The following is a 22,350-nucleotide window of genomic DNA, read 5'->3' on the forward strand; positions in this document are numbered from 1 at the left end:
TCCCACTGCTTTTATAATATACTATTCAATTTCTTTTCCATAATATAGAAATAATTTAAACACTAAGGATGAAAATGTACAGTCATTGTTAAATCTATACCAGTGGGATTCTTGCTGATTGGGGGAAGTTCCATGCATAAATTAATTTTATACAATAACTGTAATAATTTAAAAAAGATAGATACATGTTTATATTCTCAAGATGAAGTCTATATGGCAGGAAGAATGCAATCCTATTTGTGCTCACACAGGTTACAAAGGCATGTCAACTCCTTTCATTTTGTCATGGCTTGCTCTCAAATGGTTGGAAGTTACAAAATGGGTCATTCTTAAAACCCTTCTTGCTAACATTAGTGCAGTAAGATGGTCTGAGAACAACTCTAAATAGTGTAACCCTATATTTACTACAATGCAGTTCAGATAGCATTAAACTACATTTCTTTTTTTTGCAATGCCATCTTTGTGCTTTGTTTAAATAATAGCATTTCACAACTGTACTGACTTGTAAATGAAATGATAGATTACCTCCGATACAGTGCTCCTCAACATTCAATTCAACCTCCATATCACTAAGACCATACCAAATGTTTCCAGAATTTGGTGGTGAGTTCCAAACACTGACATTTTATGGCCAGTTTCGAGCATCACTGCACTCATTATACAGCCAAGTTAAGATAACAATGCTTAGCAAAAGCACACCTACAATATCAAGTTGCTGATTTACAATGACCCAAGAAGTCTAAAAACTTCAGCACCATAATTTCCTGAAACCAATAAAACTCGGAAATCAATAAAACTCGGAAATAGCCTTGAGTTAGGATTGAGAAGGACAGCTCAAGAACTGCCCTCTCTGCATTTCACACAAAGTATGGACAACTATAACCAGGATATGCAGCTCATTAAACCTTCTTGTTAACATTAGTGCAATAGCGTGATCATTTTTAATTAAAGGAATCAAAGATCAGAGAAATCCATGATCTCCTAAATGGCTGTCACAGATTTGTTGTAGACTAAAAGGTACAATCTACAGAAAGAAGGATCAAATGTTCCAAACCTATCTTGTGAACTGGAACACCATAGTTTATTACCCCACGAACATAACTACAGTAACACCCATAATTGCAGGTGGTATGCTGATATCAGCCACTATGTGGATCCTGAACAAACCTGGAGAACTTCACTGTCTAATAAATCCTGAAAATAAGTGAAGATTCTTATCACCTCGTATCCCAGTGGAACAAGTGGTTATCATGGCAAAATATTTCCCTTTACTGTTGTAAACTCATGGACTGGGGTGAACGTTTCAAAAACCATCCCATCAGCTGGAAAGTCTGCTAGTCACTGTCAGATCTGACCATCCTTCTGTTACAATTTAAAAAGGGAGTGCAGGAACAGAGAGACACAGGGGTATACATACACAAATCTTTGAAGGTGGCAGGACAAGTTGATAAGGCTGTTAAGAAAGCATAAGGGATCCTTAGTTTTATAAGTAGAGGCATAGAATACAAAAGCAAGGAAATTATGCTAAACTATTATAAATCATTGGTTAGGTCTCAGCTGGAGTATTGTGTCCAATGCTGAACACCATATTTCAGGAAGGATGTCAAGGGCTTGGAGAGGGTGCACCGGAGATTTACTAGAATGATACCAGGGATTAGCGACTTCAGTTACGTGGAGAAACTAGAGAAGCTGGGATTGCTCTCCTTAGAGCAGAGAATGTTAAGGGGAGATTTAATAGAGGTGTTCAAAATTATAAAGGATTTTGATAGAGTAAATAAGGAGAAACTGTTTCCACTGATAGGAGGATCAGTAACCAGAGGACACAGATTTAAGATAATTAGCAAAAGAAGCAGAGGGGAGATGAGGAGAAATATTTTTACGCAGCACGTTATGATGATCTGGAAAGAACTGCCTGAAAGGTTGGTGGAAGCAGATTCAATGGTAACTTTCAAAAGGAACTGGATATATACTTGAAAAGGAAAAATTTACAGGACTATGGGGAAAGAGCAGGGACAGGCATGATGGGCTGAATGGCCTCCTTCTGAGCTGTATGATTCTATGATTAAATTTTCTCCCTTTGAAGGATTCTGGTGGCTTGATCTACAGACAGTTATTAAATTAGTTAAAAATATACTGGGGACCGGGATTGCATTAATAATCTTGCACTTGGGACCTTTTAAATGGTTGATACCTTCAGAACAGCATGTACATTTAGTAATAGGTCTTCAGCTTGAACCCACCTGGATCCTGGCACATTGCATGTCACAGCAAACCTGCCTGGAAGAAGAGATACTATTTTTTCTTCTGTCGGGAAATAATATTCTATGAATGGCAAGACTTATGTCAGACAGTAAAAGGATTGTGCTGAGTTACAAATCCCAGATATTCCAACAGTCATACCATTTATTCTGCCATCTTCACAGAGGATGGCTCAATCAACTATGTACTGGTAGATACACAATCCCTTCTGCCTCAAAGAAATCATTAATAAAATGTTGGAAACACTCAGCAGGTCAGGCAGCATCTGTAGAAACTGTTTGTCATAAACATCATTGTTGACTGACATTTGGGAAGGACAATAGGAGCTTAAATGAGTCCAAATGGTAATGCACTTCAATTAAAGCATTTAGGGACCTGAAGTACAGAGCTCCCCTGTCTTGGGGAAAGTAAGGGGAGTGAAAGATAGCATTTTTCTGTCCCAAGGGAACAATTTCTACAGCCTCAATTTTCAAACTACCTTTTTCAAGGTGATCATTTACTTTTTTTCCTCCAGCTGCTAAAGAAAGTGACATTTTCGACCTTTGGATAGGATGTCACAAATTGAGGCAATAACTTTCTCCTACAAATCCAATGCCATTCCTCAAGAAAGTGTGTGATACAATGACCCTCACTGACATCACTTTCCGCAATGAGGCCATTGATGCAGAGGCTGGGACAGGGATTTTTCTTTCCCTGAAATCCTGTTTTATTCACCTAGAAACTTTCCATTCCAGGTTTCACAATAACTTCCTTGAATGAAGCTGCCCATAATCAAAAAGAAGTTTGAGTGAAAAGGACTAACACTTTTTTGACCCATAATTGCCTGATCTCATGTTCTTCCCCCACTTCAAGAATGGCCTCAACTTGGGCTCCAAAAGAGTTTGGACTCTGAAATGGGTAGCTTCCACAGCTGGTTTTGTAAAGTTGGTGAAAAACTCAAACTTCTAAGTCAGGAAAAATTGTGTAACACAATATATTGAACAGCCACTCTGACCTCTGAGTCCAGGATATCTGGATGCCTTTGCAAACAATGGCAGCTGCAGATTGATCAAGAATTAATTGGTAATTAATAGCTAAATGCACCTTTTTAAGATAGCACCACAATAATTCAAACTTTCAGCCATTCTGAGAGCATCTTAAACTATGAAAGATTTAAGCCTAATTGTTTAGAAATTTTCACAATATAAATGGTTATCATTAAGTAATAATTGTAAAATGGTGACTACATAAACCAGATACACAGAAATTAGACAGGTTTCAGTAGTCATATATGGATTTATGTTGTAATGGATATTAACACAAGAAAGTCACCTCATCAAGGGGTTAAGGTTATGTCATTAACTGCAAGAGTGTAGCTTGAGCAATTTAAGATCATCTGTGCCCAAAAATGAAATCATTTTCATTATAATCACTTTCATGGAATTTAAAAAAAACTCTAAGTAATCTCCTTAGACTAGGGTCTGAAGTATGGTTGTGATGCTTAGTGTGATCTCATTCTGAGCCGGGGTGGGGGTGAGGGGAGAAGAGGAGATGAGGTTAGGTGTGGAATATGGAGGCAATATTAGAATTTATATTATAATTTAATTATAATTAGAATATTATAATTTTAACTGGATCTTGAGAGAAGCAGGTGCCGGTTATGGTTTTCTTTCATCTAGCTATTAACTGTAATAAAAACTCAACTCAGCAAAGCATTAGAAAAAAATCATAGTTCATTCACTGCAGTTATACACCCTATTCCAAAAAACCTTAATGATCTTTTGTAACCAAAATACTCCAAAAGACCCCATCAGGTGGGACCCATTTAGTGGGCAAAACAATGCATACTATTCTGCTTTATTACAAATTAGGAACACTGTCAATTGTTGCAGCAATTGCCTGAGAATGTTTTTTTCCTAGATCTAATTTCCAACCATAAGGCAGCCTGTACATGGACGATTTTTTTTCTTGATTGCTTATCCATTCCAATAATCAGAATGTCCTAAAAGCACAATTTTTTTTTAATAATGGACTTGAGCTTCCTGTTTGTAATTCCCATTCTATTTGAGCAGAAACTGGCAGCCTTAGGCTGCATTCTGGGAGTTGTAGTCCACCAGAGACATTTGGAGTAAAACTTGTGCATAATGGAAGTTGTAATCCATAAGAGTGACACTTGTGCAACTTGGGCCAGATGCTTAGCGTAGAATGGGACTGATATGCATCGGGCACAGGCTCCCTGCATTATGGAGTGCCTTGTTCACATCATTTGATGTCTGTTCTATTACAGGCCACATTAGCCACCCTTGGGAGTTGTGTTGAATTATTTGGTTGAGCCTTCATATTAGCTGGGAAAACAATGTTAGATATAGAAATGTAGCAAAACTCAAGCTTCAGGCCTCAGAATGTGGGGCAGTCCTGTGAGGGGAAGCATTGTTGCAAAGATTTCAAGTAGAGAAACAGTAACTCTATGAATAAGTTAATAGTTTTATTGTGAATTGTTTGACTTATGTGTCTATTATGTTAGAAACTTCATTTATACCATATATTCTCAGGTTACTGATAAGGCAAACTGCAGGCTGAAAGCATTTACAAAAAATATTTTGACCAATTTAATTGATTCCCCTTTTCCTTGCTAAATGTTTGTTAACTTTTTTTGCTGTTTGCTTATATTGGCAGCGATTTTCCTACCTACACTCTGCTTGTTTAATGGTAGCTTTATTTCTATTTAGAACATCTGACATAATTAGCGTTGTTCAATTTCGAGTTGTTTATTGATTCTTATGAATGACATATGAGCTAATTGGGTTCAGATAACAGACACTTGGCATTTGTGACAATTATAAATGCAATGTACATTTTGACAAATGTTTTTTGACGTACAATGGATGCAATTTAAATATAAAACTTTCAATTTTATTGATAAGGATTGTCAATTAATTTTCACTTGGATTTGCAATTTTTTCTGCCTAATGGTAACTTAGGTAACTAGGAGAGTACATTCAATTGGTGTGTGATATTTTCATCAATGAATTAAATTTAGCAGGCAAGCACTGCAAGATTATCAAAATTAATTCTGCAGTGGTTTACTGGAAAATAAAATTGCTCCATTATTGTAATAGTATTCAGCGAAAAGTTAATTTGTACTGTAATAGCACATAAAATACAATAATGACTGATGGGCATTTGATAGCACAACCTATTCATATACAAATGTACTATGCCAAAGTGGTAAGAGGAGGGTGTGACAAAAATGAAGTATTTTTGTCTAGGATGTTACCATATTACTGTCTTCTTTCTTTCTGTCATGGTATATATGGGGTTAAAAAAATATTTCACCCACAGAAAGTGGTCCAGCTTGTTTCTATACACAATTGACCAGACAGAAGTTATGTCTGCAACAGGTATCCATGACATTCAATTCAAATAGAAGCATTTTGTGGGTTTTGCTTGCATATATGTTTGATTGACAGATTTATTTACATACAAGAGGTCCCAGTCAAATGTTGAAGGTATATCTCAACCTGTCTTCTTCCAATTGAGTAATCTATCTGAAGCCATCAGAGACGTATTGTTTAATAAATCTTTTCAGAAGTTTATTGTACAGAGTCTTGGTCAGACCACACCTAGAGTACTGCATTCAGTTTTGGGCATTGAACTTCAGGAAAGATATATTGGCTGTGGAAAGATATAGTGCAGATTCACCAGAATAATACCAGAGCTTAAAAGGTCAAATGAGGACAGGTTGCATAAATTTGGCTTTATTTTCTTGAGTTTAGATTGATTAAGGGATTCGATAGGGTAAATACAGAGAACAGGAGGGCATAATCTTAAAATTAGAGTTAAGCCATTTACGTGTGAAATCAGGAAGCATTTTTTCACACAAAGGGTAGTGGAAATTTGGAACTTGCTCCCCCAAAAGGCTGTGGATGCCGGATCAATTGAAATTTTCAAGACTGAGATCGATAGATTTTTGTTAGGTAAGGGTATCATGGGATATGGAGCAAAGCTGGATAAATGGAATTGAAGTACACATCAGCTATGATCTAATTGAGGCTCGAGGGGCTGAATGGTCTATATTCCTGTTTATATGTTCCTGAAGACTAAGCCCGGTCTACTGAAATGTTTATTCTGCTGCCTGAGAGGAAACCCTCCTGACCAAGATGCTTCGGAAGAGGTTGAGCAATACCTATACCCTTGCACCAAAGGACAGCACATCAGATGCTTTAAATCGCAAATTAACAGATTCTACTAAGTACATGTCAACAATAAGGTTATAATCCAAGGGCTAGGGAAAGACACCTGGGTTGCTAAATGTTTTTATCCCCCCTCTATGGTCATAATATGGAACTCACCTCTGTCAATGCTCTTAATACAGAAACTTCTCTTGGGATGTCCTCCTACCTCTGATCTGTGATGTTAGTGCTTTTTAGATTTGGAAGATTGACTTGCTGGCTAGCTGATGGAACCCATCCTATCTTCAGAGAAAAGCTGGACAACATTGTATACAAAATGTGAAGCCCAGCACAGCCATGTTCAAAGCAACTTTAAATAAAATACTCAGCTAAGAACAAATGTTTGGAGGACAGCAAGTGTGACACTAATATTCAAATAGGGAATGAAAAATTAACTTTGAAATTACAGACTAGTTAGCTTAAACTGTGTAGTGTGGAAAATGATAAAAGAGCATTTTATGCTTTACTACATGTGTTCATCTAAAGAGCAGAGAGGTCAAAAGGAGCAGCCAGCAAGATCTTAGAAATAATGGGTCTTGGCTCACAAAGCAAATGGAATTCTTTAAGGAGTTAACTTTACAAGAGAATGGGGGGAGGGGGTATTCTGTGGATATAATTTTAAAAGATTTTCAGAAGGCATTTGATGAGATTCCAGCTGTGAAGCTTTTAAAAAAGGTAAAGGCCCGTGGGATTAATGTCAATTTAGCTTCTTGGATTGAAAATGCCTTCACATAAAATGTTCAGTCAAGAAGAAACTTTTGGAGGATAGCAATGTGATACTAATATTCAAATAAAGCAACAAGTGATAAAGATGGAAAATATTCAGTCTGGGAGACAGATACTAGTCGAGATCTATGGGGGTCCGTTCTGCAATCTCTGCTGTTCATGCTATCCATAAACAATATACAGAAGGATTCTTGCAGGAATACATTATTTTACGATGACATTAAGCTATGTAGTGACAAATGTACAAGAGATGATACCATTCAAATGCATTGAGACTGTCTATGTAAATAGGTTAAGGAATGGAAAATGGATTTTAATGTGCATAATTGTAGTAAATGGACACATTGAAGGTTTGCCCATTAGCAAAGGTGGAGAAAGAAAATGATCTGGATACAATTACTCTTTGTTCACAAAAGGTTTCCAGTCAGTGTGAAATTTTCATGGTACTCATCTTTCAGGTTGCAACTTGAGGGCATTTGATGATCGAGCTAAAGGTGTTAAGCACAATACTAAGAGGGTCATCCAGCATCAAAACAGTAAAAAAAAAGTAGCTGAATTAAAATTCAAAAGTTAAATTAATAATTTCCAGAAGTAGTGACCAGAGAGAATAATATCCAATTTCTGTAGTACACTCCGTCTCCTAGAAAATTTTGACGTCAATGTGGCAGAGACACTTGTTAAGTTGGTAGAAACTTAACACTAACAAATTCCCTGAGCCAGATGGCATACTTTAGGATGTTAAAGGAGATGAAGAAGGATGTCAGATAAGCAGGCTGACAACATAGAGGCATTGGAGGGAACGAGAGATGTGGTGTTGAGGCACATACGTGTGGAACTTGACACGTCTTCAGATGATGTCACCAAGGGGCCGCATGTAGATGAGAAATAGGAGGTTGGCCAAGGATATATCATTGGGGGACTCCAGAGGTAATGGTGTGGGGGCAGCAAGAGAAGCTATTGCTGGAGATGCTCTGGCTATGCTTAGATGGGTAAGAGTGGAACCAAGTGAAGGCAGGCCCATTCAGCTAGTACAACGAGGGTGAGGCATTGCACAAGGTTGGTGTGGTCGACCGTGTCAAAGGCTGCAGAGAGGTTGAGAAGGATGAGGAGGGATAATGCATCATGGTCATAGTCACATAGGATGTAATTTGTGACTTTGATTAGGGCCGTTTCAGTGCTGTAGCAGAGATAAAAACCTGATTGGAAAGGTTCAAACATGGAGATGCGTGAAAAATGGACACAGATTTGGAAGACGACAACACGTGAGATTAGAGATGAAAGAATGGGAGAAAATAAAGCCAACGTTACAACCATATATCATTTAAAAAAGTCAGTGTTAATGACTGTTCTATTTAAACCAGTACAAATGAGTAATTTTCCACATATATGGCAGTTTAGGCATTCACCCGCACCATTCTGAGCTGCTGCTGCATGATTCATATGTTGTTTAAGTCATAAAAGTTATACAATCAGGTTAAAGAGCTATCATAACAAAACTAATTGATTTGATTTTATCCCCATAACACATCATAATTATGGTTTGTTAAAGTAAGGATTACAACTTTTTATTCAGATTGTTTATGATTGCTTAATTAACAGCATAACAATTTGGTACTATTTTAAAAGATACAACATTGGATACCCTAAAAAAAAGCAATGAACAGTATTCAGAAATAATGTCATCCTCTCCTCCTCTATTTCCATTTTTTCCCTCCCTATCATCCATTTCCCCCCATGTCAGCTTCCAGTTGTCATCATGGAACCACCAGTACAGCGATAGGATGATTTTGGCTGACACGCTTTCCATACTATGACAGCTGTCGATGTTATTCTGTCATTGATTGACAGGAGGCAAGATTTTGGCAGTTGTTTGGACTATGTCAGCAAAGATATAAAATTATAAATGCACAACAAGCTTGTAACCCAGATGATGATTTAACGGTTACCTTGAACATTCTGATGCTGTTTCCCATACATGCTAATAACTCACGAGTTACTTTTGCATCAACATTCTACCCACATTATCAAATTAATAACCACAGCCTTTGTGTTTTTGGGATCTCTCGTCCTTATTTATCTCAAGCAGCATACTTAGTTGTGGCCTAGATATTGTATTTCAAGGCTAAAAATGTGTGTAAAGATTCAATTTAATCTTAATCATTGCTCACTGACACTGCTGTCAATAGCAATAGTGAAAAAACAAATCTGCTTTATCTTGGTCTTTTAACTTGTTTGCCATGTTCATACAATTTTATTAAATAAGTAGTTTTTGCTGAGTTTCATCACACATGTAATGCAATTTATAGTTTTGTTTTCTTTTGAAAGAAAAGAGCCTTGAAATTCCTCCTAAAACATCTATTAAATCTTCTGTTAACAACTCTGCTCCAGTGTAAATAGTCACAGTATTTCAGATCTCTACTTATTGCTATAGTTCCCATCCCCAGCATTATCTTGGTGAATCTATGCTGTCTGCTCTCTATGGCTTTAATGTCCTTTCTACAATGGGGTGCTAAAACTGCACAAAGTACTCTAACTGTGGCCGAACTAATGTTTTGTAGAAATTTATCATTACTTATTCAGCTTTATATTCTAGGCCCCTATTTATATAATGCAAAATGTTGTTGGCCGTTTTATGCTCTTATCTACCTGCATTAACAATTTCAGGGGATTATGTATTTGATCCCTTTGGGGGGGGGGTCTCTATTATTCCACATCCTTCAGCATCTTGCCATTGAGTGTAAACTCCATTCTTTGTTTTTCCTTCCAAAATGTAGGGATGGGCAGGTTGAGGATGGGTTTTTGAGGAGGTGGGGGGAGAGTGATGATGGCGATTTTGGAAGCATGACAGACAATATCCAAGGAGAGGGAACCATTTATAATGTCAGCTGGCATAAGGATCGGGAAGGAACGTTATGTGGTCAGCAGCTTAGTGTGAATTGGGTCAAGGGAACAAGTGGTGGGTCTCACGGACTAGATGAACTTGAAGAGGGTATATGGGGAGATAGGAAAGAAACTAGAGAAAGATGCAGGTTCTGGGCTATGGCAGGGGGGAGCCTGGTTTTGGGGGAGGGGGGATAGAAGGTTTGGCTTGGTGAGCAAGAGGAAGGGGGGAAAGCAGCAGAGGCAGCCAAACAGATGGTCTCAATCTTAAGTGATAAAGAAGTCCTTGAATTCCTCATACTTGGTGGTGAGAGTGAAGATGACAAGGGAGAAGGGTTTAAGGAGATGGTTGATAATGGAGATAAGAAGCCAGGAGTCACTTTTGCTCTCCATGATGATCCTGGAGCAAGTGTGTGGTTTTGGCAGAAGAGAGTGCAGTCCGACAGTGGTCCAGCCAGATCAGGTGGTGGATTGCTAAACCAGTTGCTCAGCAGATATACTCAAGTCTGTGCTGCTTGGACTGGAGGGAGCTGAAGATGGGGGTCATACCAGGGGATCAACCAGGGTTGGTGAAAGTAAAGGTTTTGCTGGGGACAAGTGCATCAAAGGTAGACATGAGGGAGTGGTCAAGCAGTTCGATAGCTGCAGAAGTATCGTGGCGATTGGAGGGTCAAAGGCTAGGCAGTTCCACAGGAAGTGTGGGGGTGCTTCTCGTGCCTGCTTCTTTTTCTGGTGATGGCAATGGAAGGGATGGGACTGGTGGGATGATGCGAGTTGTCCCAAATCCTGGTATACTGCTGTTTAGTGCGTGCTAGGAATACACCCTGGCAGAAGTGGAGCCCAGCAATACTTTTAAAGTCAATTTCCCTGTGGCAATCAATCGCAGACCAATTGACTCCCCCTGGGAAAGTGGCAAATTCTGGGCCTCCAACCCCTGTTCGTCACTTTGTCCAGCATGGCTGCTTCCATGATGCTATGGCAAGGTCACCCCTCCAGCTTGAACAAGTGCCCCAGTCTGTCAAAATGGCATGAGCACCTGCTCAAAATATTCCACTAGGGTATACATCGGGCAGAAATCCTACCCCTACGCACTTCCAGCTGTGCCAGGAATTTCAAGGCTACAGATACCTGGAACAGGTATCTCTCTACCTGTTCCAATTTTATTGTTCTTTATTACTAAATTAACATTTTCAATCAGAAAATACTTCAAAAGCCACATTTATCGGTTTTAAAACTGCATGTTCCCTTGTTTTTAATTCAAATGATGTAATTTGTTGCAAGGTATAGTTATGATATAAATTATTACATAGCAGTTTTGATTTATTTTTACCTATGTACATCTCAGATCAAGAAAACTTCAGTATTTCTGTAAAAGAAATACTGAAGTATAACCTTTAACAAAATGTTTCTACGTTGTTATGACATTGGTTGGTTAAATGCAGTTAATTGAATACACCATTATTTGTTGGAACATTCTACTTACCTGTAATGTTAATTTAAAAAGGAGTGGCGGGCATAAGATAAACATCAATACTTTTTAAAAAGTTACTGTTTAGGAAGGATGAGTTATTTTACGTTAGACTAACTGCAGAGATTTCTAGAAAGAAAGCTCAGTGATTATGGCCCTTGACATATCCCATCCACTTATCTTTCTATATGGTTAATTTGAACTTTATTAAGTGCAACAACAAAAATATGCAAACATTCTAACTTTTTGGACCTAGCCAGCTGGTTGTAGCTTGGCAGACTAAAAGCTGGCAAGTACTGAGATCCTACAACCAAAAGTCAGACAGTTCAGTAAGTTAAGAATCCAGTCACTTGGAGTTGATATTTTAACCCTTTCTTTTCTTGAAAATCTACAGAGAACACAATTCAATTCTGGCACAAAATCATTGTTAAGCTTGCAGTTTTAACCTTAAGTATGTAAAACAAAGTTTACACTAACAACAGAGTGTAATGTATACTTTTTAGATATACTTGGTCCACTCATTCAGCTGATCTGCAATAAATGCCTATGCAATGTATTAACAAGGCTCTTCGGAGGATTTGTAGTAGCAGCTATACAAGATTCTAAAGTAATATAAAACACGTGAACTGTAATGGAAAAGAGTATTTACTAATGCTTCATCTGCCAAAAAAAAGAGTACTTATTCTCCTAAGAGAATTTCATAAACCTTTTTTCAAGAAAATTACAGCTGCCACAAATTGCTCACAACAATTTCAATACTTCGAACTTTGACCACTTGAAACTAAAAGTGCTCTTACATATAAATATAACTTTTTATAGCACTGTTATTACGTACTGTGAATGGGGAAAGAGGGCCAATTTTGTGGCTGTACCGTCGGATCACCTCTCTGATGTGGCTGGGCTGGATGGCATCACTGTGAGTCTCTAGACCACAAGCTGCAGCACTCTGTAACATAAAATCATAAATTCTTAACTAAATCAAAAACACTTTAAGACAACTCCAAATAAAAGACCTACAGTATTGCAGCCTCAACAAGATTAGCTTTTTAAGTTGACTATATTCACTTTAAATAAATTTACGTAAAGGCTCAGCATAGAAATGGGTCAAGGAGAGGAAAATGAAAAATTATCTGAAAGAAAATTACTATCTGGAGATAACAAAGTTTTTATATGATAATGCAATGTTAATGATTAAACTTGAGTCACATTTCAAAAAGAAAATTGCAGTGTTTAACTATCTGTTTTCCTGGGTACTATGAATTATTTCATGGAAGCGACTGGTAATTTTGCTGCCCACGAGATTAATTGCATGTGTGAACTGTCATTCACATGTGCAAAGTAACACATGATCGTCAGCAGTTATGCAGTGTTCCTCAATTCATGTGAAGACACACTTAACCAGGCCGACTAGGAAAATTACAGTTGGATCTCCAGTTTATGCTGATCTCAGCCAGAGCACTGGTAGGGATGCTACAACTGGTCTCAGTACCACTGGGCTAGGCAGAAGAGAATGTAGCCAGGTTTCCTGGTCCTGATATAAAAACAGAAAATACTGGAAACACTCAGTCAGGCAGCATGTCTGGAGAGAGAAACAGAGTTAATGTTTCAGGTCTATGACCTGGGCCTGATTGCTGGAAAGTGCACTTATGTGCATGTTGGTCAGAAAGAATCGAATTTGGGTGTGATGCCTCCAGTGTAGAGAAGCCCATCAATACTCACTGTGTAGGCTTACACATAAAGAATGGCCACTTGTGTAAGGTACTGAAGGCCACCTCTGGTATCATACCCAAAAATGAGTCAGCAGCTTCAGAACCTATAAGTAACATTTTTGAATGATAATAAAGATTGAAAATGGATAGAAGAGAGTGGCCCTTTAGGAAGGGTCTTTCCCTTTATAGTTACAATTACTTCATACAATTTCCTTCTAAAATGAATCTATTATTCCTTCATCTTTTTCAATTCAAAAACAAATAGCTTTTTAAAAAAACTCATTATTTGCTCAATTCATATCACCATGCAGCCATTATTGCTTAACTTATAAAAACAGGTTATATTTGAGTAAGATGGCTGAGTAAGCTAACTCCAGTCATTAAGGCAAGAATTCCTCTGATTGCTTTGTTAAGCAACATTGCAAATGCAGTCATGAAGATTTTCTTTGTTCAATATTTTGTAAACATGTTCTTTTTAGATCCAGAGGAAATCTTCATGACTGCAATTTTGATGTTACTATACCCAACAACCAGATGAATTCTTACCTCACTATGTAGTTTTTTGGCTATTGTACTCCTGAGAAAGAAATGTCTGGTCTACACAAATTAAAAAATCATACAAATGGACTTCCACTTATTTATCTACAAAAACATATGACTTTATAAATCAAAAGCATTATTAGTGCTCTATTTTTTCCTTGACTCAGAAACATTTAATACATTTTGGACTTATGGGAAAATACAGACAACCTTTTCCATTAAAGATTATTAAGATTCCAAAATGTATCCTCAAACCATCATTTCATTATATGTTTTATTATATAAGTATCACAAATGATACACATTTATAGTTAATATTCTTTTTCTCCTGTAGACACAACAGAAAGAGCAAAGCAATGTGCCTTCTTCTGTGACAGATCAGTGCTAGGCCTGACCTGTGGAAACCTTGTCTTGGTATCAGTCTGAAAGGATATGCTGGTTGATTACTATTTCCAGGCCGTTTTCTTACAGTTCCTTGGTCATTATCACTGTTGGATTCTGGTGCCAATTGAGGCATCCAAAAAGTCACACTGATGCTTCTCCAACTAGCTTGGGGCTAGAAACGCAAATTTAATTAAAGCTCCACGATTGCTCGAATTATGTTGGTTGAGTGAGTTTTCCAGCCTGCAGAAGCAGTGAAAGTGGGCCTGGTTCTTTCCAATAAACTTTGCACAATCCAAGAATATTGTGGTAAGTCTAGTGCTGATAAGGATCTCCGCCTCTTCTAAAATTACAATGTGGGCTCACACTGAAAATGTGAAAAGCACATGTTCTGTTTAAAATGACAAAAGCGTACTTAATCTTAATTCTCCAGGGAAAATATATTTAAATTTAACTGTAAATGGCATATGTCATGTAAGATGTCATGTAATTCTTGTGCAAAATGGTGTCACAAAAAACAAGGCAAGATTATAGAGGGGGCAGAGATACTGTACCAACTCCTCTTTTCCCAAAAATAAATAAAAATAAAAATATATTTGAGAACTTGTGATCTGATGAAGTTAACAGTACTTCTCTTATAATGGTAGTTTAGGGTAGTGACACTATACTGACATACAACTGTTACTCCTGAATAAGCCATATCACATCACATCTCCCAGATTTATAAATATGGTTGCTAGCTTCTCCCTTCTCTCAACTTCTGAGAGGGTAAATGGTGTGGTACTGAGTCACACAGACCAGGAAGGTCCCAAATTTCAATCCTTGATCTGTGCTAAATTAGTCAATCTCAACCAGGGCATGAATTGGATGTGTTACAACTGACTGGGAATGTTACCTACAGTCTTCGCACCTGATTCGCCGTGGCTCAGTGGTAGCACTCTCGCCTCTGAGTCAGAAGGTTGTGGATTCATGTCCCATTCTGCTACATAAAGTTCAATTTTTGGAGCATATATTCATAATACTGACCTCCTGCTAACCCTATGTTCCTACCAATTGCAAAGCAAGAGTTCAGAGCTATAACTCCCAGAGGGACTGATGCATTTAGATTGATTTGCATTTCGACCTTTCCATGTTGTTTAAAAAGGGACAGATTTACCAGAATTCAAATGTAACGTGTGTGTATTCACATATATGAAATTATATGTCTTTTGCTCTTCCGAGATGCAACATTGTTCAAACAATGAGAAAAAAGAATTTTTAAAATTCTAGTGATCCTTTAAACTACGCAGTTAAATTTTCCCCCTTTAAAGCTTTTTCATCTTGTGAGTCATAAGTGAATGTTTTTTTTTATTTATTCGTTCATGGGATGTGGGCGTCGCTGGCGAGGCCGGCATTTATTGCCCATCCCTAATTGCCCTTGAGAAGGTGGTGGTGAGCCGCCTTCTTGAACGGACTGCAGCGGTTCAAGGCGGCGGCTCACCACCACCTTCTCAAGGGCAATTAGGGATGGGCAATAAATGCTGGCCTCGCCAGCGACACCCACATCCCATGAACGAATAAATAAAAAAAAATACTGCTCCACAACCTAGACTTCTTAACTTTCCAGGCAAAAGGCCGCTCTGTCTCAAACTTTATATTATATATTAGGATATCAAACATTTAAGCCTAGGCAAACATTAGGGGAGTACTCCCAAACAGTGTTCTACAGATTTTTGTTTTTAATGACAATGAAGACTGCAATTGTGATGACTGAGCAATACAAAGGGAACTGGTTAAGATAAATTGAAGGCAGCTGGGAAGATAAGACAAGAAGTCAAGGCGGGGGAACAGGCAGGGAAAAACAGAACACCAAAGCACAAACACTCCCGATCAGGCATGATCCAAGAATATATTTGGGGATTATTTCAACCTTCTGTGAATCAAGGTAATAAACAACATACTGTACGTTCATATTAAAAAAAATACAATCCATCAAAACTCGTTATTCTGAGTCAAGAAACATGGATGTAAGCTGTTGCCATTTCATCCAAAGAAACACCTGTACAATTATTCTGCAGGTGTTTCTTATGAACAGAATGGACAACACTGAATTAGAACGGTATTTGAGTTCATCAATCCAATTTAAAATTGATTGGTTTGTATGAATTGTAACACTATTGTCAAATCATGTGGTTTTATTGAATTTTCCATTTTGATTTAAGAGGTACAATCTGCTTTACAAACATGTTCAGCAAAAACTCCATTTACGAATCCAAAACATGATGTAAATCACATGTGATGTCACTGTGATGAATATGACATGATTCTTTGCCCTCTCCCATATTTTTCATGAAGATAGTGCCACTTTCATTCTAAAAGTTGTTTTTCTTTTGTCTGTGATCATTTGTGTTATATATATATGGAAAGCAGGTTATAACATTATAGTTCCATTTAGAATCCTATTACAGAAATACAATAATATTTTATAAATCAGTCATCAATATACATTAGGATCAGCTGCACCACTGAATGAGCTAATCTTTTGAAACACATTGACTGCTTCCAGTGTACTGAACATGTTACATTGAACAAATGACAATGAATCCGCAGACTAATTCTGTTAGATCCACTGCACTAAGTAACATGAGTTTTCCCTGAACACAATTCAACCAAGGAACAAATTCTTGTTACTGAATGCACTGAACTGTGTATCCGATTGCATTTTTCAGGCAGTACAATTAGTTGGGCTGGTTTGATGCAGTCTAGTAACTTTTAAAGGACCATGAAGCTTAAATAAATGCACAATAGTACATGTGCCAAACAAAACGAGCATACTGCCTAGTTGAACAAAATAACTGAAGAGGTTAATATTCACAAACAAGCAGGTTCACAAAGTGCTTGAATGAACATAAAGTCTACTAAACAATAAATAAAAGGACAAATGCCAAGTAACACAGGTACGAAAGCAAATTGGCCTCTATTTGCATTTTTGGCTTATCTAAAGTTGGTCTCACCTTGCTGAACTTAAACCTGAATCTGAAACTTCCAGTCTGAGGAGTCAGTTTATGATACAGGTGAAATCCTAAGTCAGCATCAGACTGTTCAATTGGCAAGGTTATGTATTTCTTGATGGATAGTGGAAAGTGCAGATGTAAAATAATACATGAATCAACGCGAGTGAAGCAGGTTGAGGATTGGCTCAGTTAAAACTGCCACGTTCTTTTGGGAGACAGAGAGCTGACGTATTCACCAGGTACCATACACATCAAATGTAAAATTTTGGGTTTTTGCTTAACGAAAAATTTTGTGATCTTGTTTTGACAACTTAAATTCAAATAGCCTTGAAATTACATGTGCCAATATTTGCAAAGAACTGCTTAATATATTCATTTCAAATTCCTTTATCTGCTATTTTCATGGTGACATTAACCTGTTTAAAATAAACAGCGTAATGTCTCCATTAAAATTGTGGACAAAGGAACTTCATACAAACCTGTTAAGCATTCGTGTTATTCGCACAATAGAATTTAATGGACAAAATGCTTCTGCTTCACTTTCAAGTGGAACCTTCCAATTGTATATTATCTGAATTTACTACACTTTCCTGTGTGAATGGCTACTCTTTACAAAACAGCCAGACGTACTTTAGTTTCACTGTGTTTATTTCCTGGCAAAGCCAAATGGTAATACATCTGTTAAATAACAGGACAATAAATCCACAAACACTGAGCAATCCACAATAAGGAACGCAAAAAAATGTAGTTAAAGAGTAGTAAAAGAAAAAAATTAGAACAACCACAGGCATTATTTATTTTTGTAAAACTCTTCAGCTGCTTCCAACTACTTTTACCCCTCCCGACTTGAAGGCATTGGCCTAGGCTTTCTGACTGGGGAGGGGGCATCTCTGATGGGGCAAATTGCTCCCATTCCAAAGATGGCTCCCTGAGCCCTGCCATATATTCCTGGCCCAGGGGTTATTTGTATGTGTCAGATGGATTCCACAGCCACTGAACTGGGGCCGCCAAGTTACTGAGGCGGACCTTTGGGGGGCTGCCAAGTTACTGAGGCGGACCTTTGGGGTGCCGCCAAGTTACTGAGGCGGGCCTTTGGGGGCCTGCCGCATAGGGAGGAAGAGGAAGCTTCTGAGCAGCCTGAATGTAAAGAATTTTTTGGGCTGCTTTTAGTGTTGCTGCTCCCGGAGCCTGTGCATGCTAACACTCTCCAAGAAAAACTGTGCATCTACATTTGAACGTTTGATATCAAGGCCTAACAGGCAGCCCCTGCTTCCAACATTCAAACTGGGCAAATGCAGGAAACGTGGCAGAGGCCTCATCTTCTTCAAATTTTTGTATGCTCAACAACTTATGGATGAATGTATTCTGACCTGTCCTTGGAAAACTGGGAGGCAAGGTCACGATGGGCCTATCCCCAAGGAGCTTTCCATCCCAGGTCTGCAGAAAAATTGGCAGGGGCAGGACAGAATGCCTAGGCCATTGATACCAGCCGGTCACCTTTTTGTATTGTGCCCAATTGGATATGCTTTATTAGGGGAGTCTCAACGATGAGTGTTGGCAGTCCTGATGTTATTAAAGCAGAGATCAGCCACAGCTGGGAATAGAACTTTAGGACCTTCTGATCTACATGACACAGCCACATGCTCCCGTTACCAACTGAGCCTGGAAACTCCATCTTTTCTTATACAACAACCACTCATCAGAGAAGCTGCATGTCAATTATTTCCATTATTAAACCTCCAGCCTCAATTGCTAACAGTTAAAAATATCTAATCAGCTCAAAGCATTTACTTACCAGACATTAATTTCCCATGCACAGTGCAATCTATTACTTGACTGAATGTAAGCATTATGAATATTATTAGTACTTAACCTTCCCTTAGTGGTTGCTGGACATGCATAAAAATGAATTGTCTCTGCAAACAGAAGGTTTTTTATATTGTTAAACATGTGTTTCACCTATACGAAACAAGAACCATCTTTTCCCTTTAAACACAATCTGCTTAAAAGCACATTAACTGATCATGCTTTTTACACAACTTCATTAAGCTAACTCTTGATCTTTTCCTTCAAATTAGTGCATAACATTTTAGTACATCTATTCCCCGGATTAAAACACCACCGGCCTTAAGCAAATAGTTTTGTTGAAAGATGAACCCTTTAGGACCACGTAAAATACCAGATGTATTGTATGCAACTAATGGGTCAAAACAGTACGTCAAAGTAGCAACCTCTAAATGTATCTCAAAAGTACAAGCATAGATAATGTTAAAATTATAGTATGAACTAGCTTTTATAGCAATCTTTAAAGCAACTGTTCTTCAATATTTGCTGTTTTAACATTGTATTGCAATTGGTTTCCAAATGGTTTTGAAGGATTCTGTTACTTTTGTATCATCTTTGTGGCTTTTGAAGCAATCAAATGGATGTTTCCCAAATTATTACACTGAAATAAAATCTCATCTATGGACTCTGTCAATTTGCATGTACCTGATAATAATAACTAACTGGACGCTAACTATTGATAAGGTAACTGCCCTTAATAATTGGCCCATTCATTGCAACAAATACCTGTAGCGGAAATAAAGAAAATAAGACAATTAGTTCAATGAACACAATTTAGTGCTTTTTTAATGGAATATGTTTAAAACATCATTAATATGTAATATATACAATTATTTAATGACCTATTTAGCTCATAAGTTATCAGAAATTAGACTCATGCAGGATACTCGCAATAATAATTTAATAAAATTTAAAATATAAGATTTATAATAAAATTTCACATGGTTTCCTTTAAGAGTACATTGTGATTTATATTGGTTTTTACATTAAAATGAGTCGGCTCCTATTGTGTAACTGTTGTAAGTTAAAAATGTTTTCAGTAACCTTGAACTTTATCACAATGTTGATAAGTACCAGTGAATGCTGTGCAGGCACAATCGCAGATGGTTTAAGAACAGAACAGAATATTTATATGTTGAGAAATGGGAACATTTTTTCCTTAAATTAAAAATAGCTTTGGTTACAAAATTCCGTAATGGTGAAAAGACATGTATCAGGAGTGAGCAACAACATCTTGCATTCGTATAACATCTTCAACGTAGAAAAAAATGTCCCAAGGCGCTTTACATTGGTGTGATGAAAAAATGAATGCTCAGCCACAGGAGGAGATATTAGGACGGGTGACCATAAGCTTGGTGAAGAGGTGGGTTTTAAGGAGGGTCAAGATAGGAGAGGGAGCTGGAGATGCAGAGGGGTTAAGGGAGGGAATTTCAGAACATGGGGCCTAAGCAACTGAAGTTACAGCCTCGATGGTTGGGCGAAGGGAGGAGGAATGCACAAGAGGAATGGAGAGCTCATGGGCAGGAGTTGGGGGGAGGGGGGTGGTCAAGTTGTAGGGCCAGAACAGGTTACAGAAATACGGAGCCTGGGGTAGCCTTGGCTTGGTGGGGAAAAGGAAGAGAGGGAAAAGCAGCAGAGGCAGCTGAACAGATGGTCTCAACCTTAGTGACAAAGAAGCCACTTGTTGGAGGCCAGGATAAAGGTGGTGGGGAAGAGGGATTTAAGGAGATAGTTGGTAATGCAGAAAAGAAGCCAGAGATAATTTTTGCCCTCAGGATGATCCTGGAGTAGTTGGTTGCTTTTGCAGAGGAGAGTGAGGCCCAATAGCAGTTGATGTGGTCCAGCCACATCTGGTAATGGATGGCTAATCCAGTTGTGCCTTTGGCTCTCTCAAGTTCAACCTCTTGGACTTAAGACAGCCAAAGATGGGGGTCAGAGTAAGGTTTTGTTGCGGAAAAGGGCATCAAAGGTGGAAGTGAGGGAAAAGTTGAGCAAATTGGCAGCTGCAGAAGTATCGTGGTGAATGGAAGGCCAAAGGCTAGGCAGTCGGAAGTTTGAAAGTGCAGTTGTATATGACTTGGAGGAGACTTTTTGCCAAGACATAGGCAGAAGGAAGTGGAGTTGGAAAAGGATGAGAGATACAATGATGTGGTCAGAGATGGCCTTATCAGTGAGCATAACACTATGGGCTTCATTTTAGCACCCGCTATCGGGTGCATTCCTGGCGGGGGGCTCCGAAAATCGGGGAATCCCGGAGCGGGTTCGGAGCCCGGCTCCAACCCACCCACTTCCGGGTTCCCCACAGACGCACCGACGTGCGCGCGCAGCCCCCGCATGTGGGAGTCCCGCAGGCAATTAAAGCCAGCGGGGTGCCACTTAAGACTATTTACATTGCTATTTCAGGTCATTAACAGACCTGATTAAGGGAATATGTGAGGAGGGGTGGGATTTTAGAGACAACTAGGACTGTTTCCCATACTGGGGAAAACACTCCGAGTTGAAATGGACGTGTTGCAGCTGTCAGCCTGTGGCAGCTGCAAAGGTCCATTTGACAGGTGGGGGGGGGGGGTGGGGAGACCCTCACCCATTGCAGGAGGCCACTCTGTCACTTGGGACAAAGTTTGGCCTGCACCACCCTCCTCCTGACAAGAAAATTCACCAACTTTCACACTTACCCCGGGGTCCAGAGACCTGTACCTACCTTGCAGACCCCCTCAGATGTACATCTTGCGGATGAGGGCCGCCGTAGCTGCAGTCATGACCTCCTCGGAGGGTGAACAGCATCACCAGCCTCACCGGCCACACTGTCCACCTCTGACACGTGGAGCTCCACAACAGAGTGCTGTGACACATCCACCTGCACAGCAGGAGGGAGGGCAACCGCAGAGAGAGATGCGTTGCAGAGGGCACTACCCTCGCCACAGGGTCCACAGACCGAGGCTCAGCCTCCTGGACCTCTCTGAGCAGCAGTGCACACGGAGGCTCAGAGTCACTCGACATGTAGTCGTGGACATCTGCAGCCTCCTTCATGCCGAGCTGCTCCCGGTTGGCCCGAGCACCAACTTCTTACCTGTCGCTGTCAAAGTCACCACTGCCCTCAACAACTTCTCCTCTGCATCCTTCTAGGGTGCCACCGGGGACATCGCCGACGTCTCTCAGTCGTCTGCACAAAAGAGCCCTGCAAATACACCTACACCCACTCTGCAGTGACACAATGGGTGGCATCAGTTGTGGGTCTTCATTGTGATCCTCAGGAAAGGGCAATGTTGCACAAACCAGACAAGATTCGCAAAGACGTGGCAGTAGTGGTGCCAATATAATATGTGATGTGAGTTGGT

The 22,350-nt window shown here is 39.0% G+C and overlaps 1 protein-coding gene across 2 annotated transcripts in view; it reads right to left on the reverse strand.

Moving 5' to 3' along the window:
* supt3h (SPT3 homolog, SAGA and STAGA complex component) overlaps positions 1–22,350 on the reverse strand; it is a 424,528-nt gene that overhangs the window by 33,029 nt on the left and 369,149 nt on the right. For both annotated transcript variants that reach the window (XM_067984482.1, XM_067984481.1), the window contains exon 11: positions 12,380–12,490. In XM_067984482.1, the coding sequence (XP_067840583.1) occupies positions 12,380–12,490 (111 nt within the window). The remainder of the gene's footprint in view (positions 1–12,379; positions 12,491–22,350) is intronic.

The sequence above is a fragment of the Heptranchias perlo genome, chromosome 5, assembly GCF_035084215.1.
Source record: "Heptranchias perlo isolate sHepPer1 chromosome 5, sHepPer1.hap1, whole genome shotgun sequence".
NCBI classification, from domain to species: Eukaryota; Metazoa; Chordata; class Chondrichthyes; order Hexanchiformes; family Hexanchidae; genus Heptranchias; species Heptranchias perlo.